At 37.8% G+C, this 985-nt stretch overlaps 1 protein-coding gene across 1 annotated transcript in view; it reads right to left on the bottom strand.

Moving 5' to 3' along the window:
• Window positions 1-571, bottom strand: part of LOC101853167 (sodium-coupled monocarboxylate transporter 2) — a 13143-nt gene extending 12572 nt beyond the window's left edge. Inside the window, exon 1 of the mRNA XM_013083352.2 lies at window positions 402-571. Within this exon, the coding sequence (XP_012938806.2) occupies window positions 402-571 (170 nt within the window). The remainder of the gene's footprint in view (window positions 1-401) is intronic.
• Between the last annotated feature and the right edge of the window lie 414 nt (window positions 572-985).

The following is a 985-nucleotide window of genomic DNA, read 5'->3' on the forward strand; positions in this document are numbered from 1 at the left end:
GATCATCATCATCATCATCATCATCATCATCATCATCATCTTTATCGTCGTCGTCGTCGTCATTCTCAGTGCAGTAAAACGGATTTTTAGATATGGGTACTTGGATATAATTGGAGAATTATGTGAAAAATGTTATGTCTTCGTGTAAGGCTCCCTTAGCAACTTGGTCTAAGGAAAAAAGTAGGTCAACAAAATGTTCGCTTACAACCAAAATCAACATCACAATCACAGAAGAAAATTATCGAAAAAAATAAAGATCTTTTTAGCAAACTAATTGTAAATGCTCAAAATGCCCTTACGGGCTTCATCATGGGTGTATAAAGTTATTTAGAAAATCATGAACCATGAGAAGATATCATACTGGTACAACTATCGTTTCTTGATATTATTGTACCACCAACCTGCCACCTAAGAGAAACTCAGTCATGTTCTCCTTCTTCTGTATGCGGTCTTTGATGGCGTGGTATAGACCAATGGCGGCGGACAAGCCCATGAGAACGGACAGCACGACATAGTCCACAGTGCTGAAGGTTCGTATTGTGCCCGTGGATGTGCTGAAGTCTGTCGACATGGCGCTGCTGTGTATGATGGCCGGTCACGAGTCGATCTTGGTTGTTTTTTCGTTATCCTTGAGAATGATTCTGTCATTGAAATAGGATCAGAAAAAACAAGTTGAGGTGAGGATCGCTTGGGGTTTTATTTTCCCCTTTTTTGGGAGGGGGGGGGATTTTTTCAGGGGGATTTATTTAGAATCATTACGTTTTTGTATTTTTTTTTTCTTAAGACGTAATATCATTTGTTTGAGTGGAGAAGTAGACTTTTTAGGGGTTACACAAAACCATGTATTTAGAGCAAAAGTTTCCTTTTAACATGATAAGCTCACCACTTTGGGTTTTATAATTCCTTTTTCATTTCACGTTCAAAAGTGTAATGCAATAATTTCTAACTATCTTCTCTTGATTTTATTTCTACTTGAATACAAGCC

This window comes from Aplysia californica, unplaced genomic scaffold, assembly GCF_000002075.1.
Source record: "Aplysia californica isolate F4 #8 unplaced genomic scaffold, AplCal3.0 scaffold00227, whole genome shotgun sequence".
In the NCBI taxonomy this organism is placed as follows: domain Eukaryota; kingdom Metazoa; phylum Mollusca; class Gastropoda; order Aplysiida; family Aplysiidae; genus Aplysia; species Aplysia californica.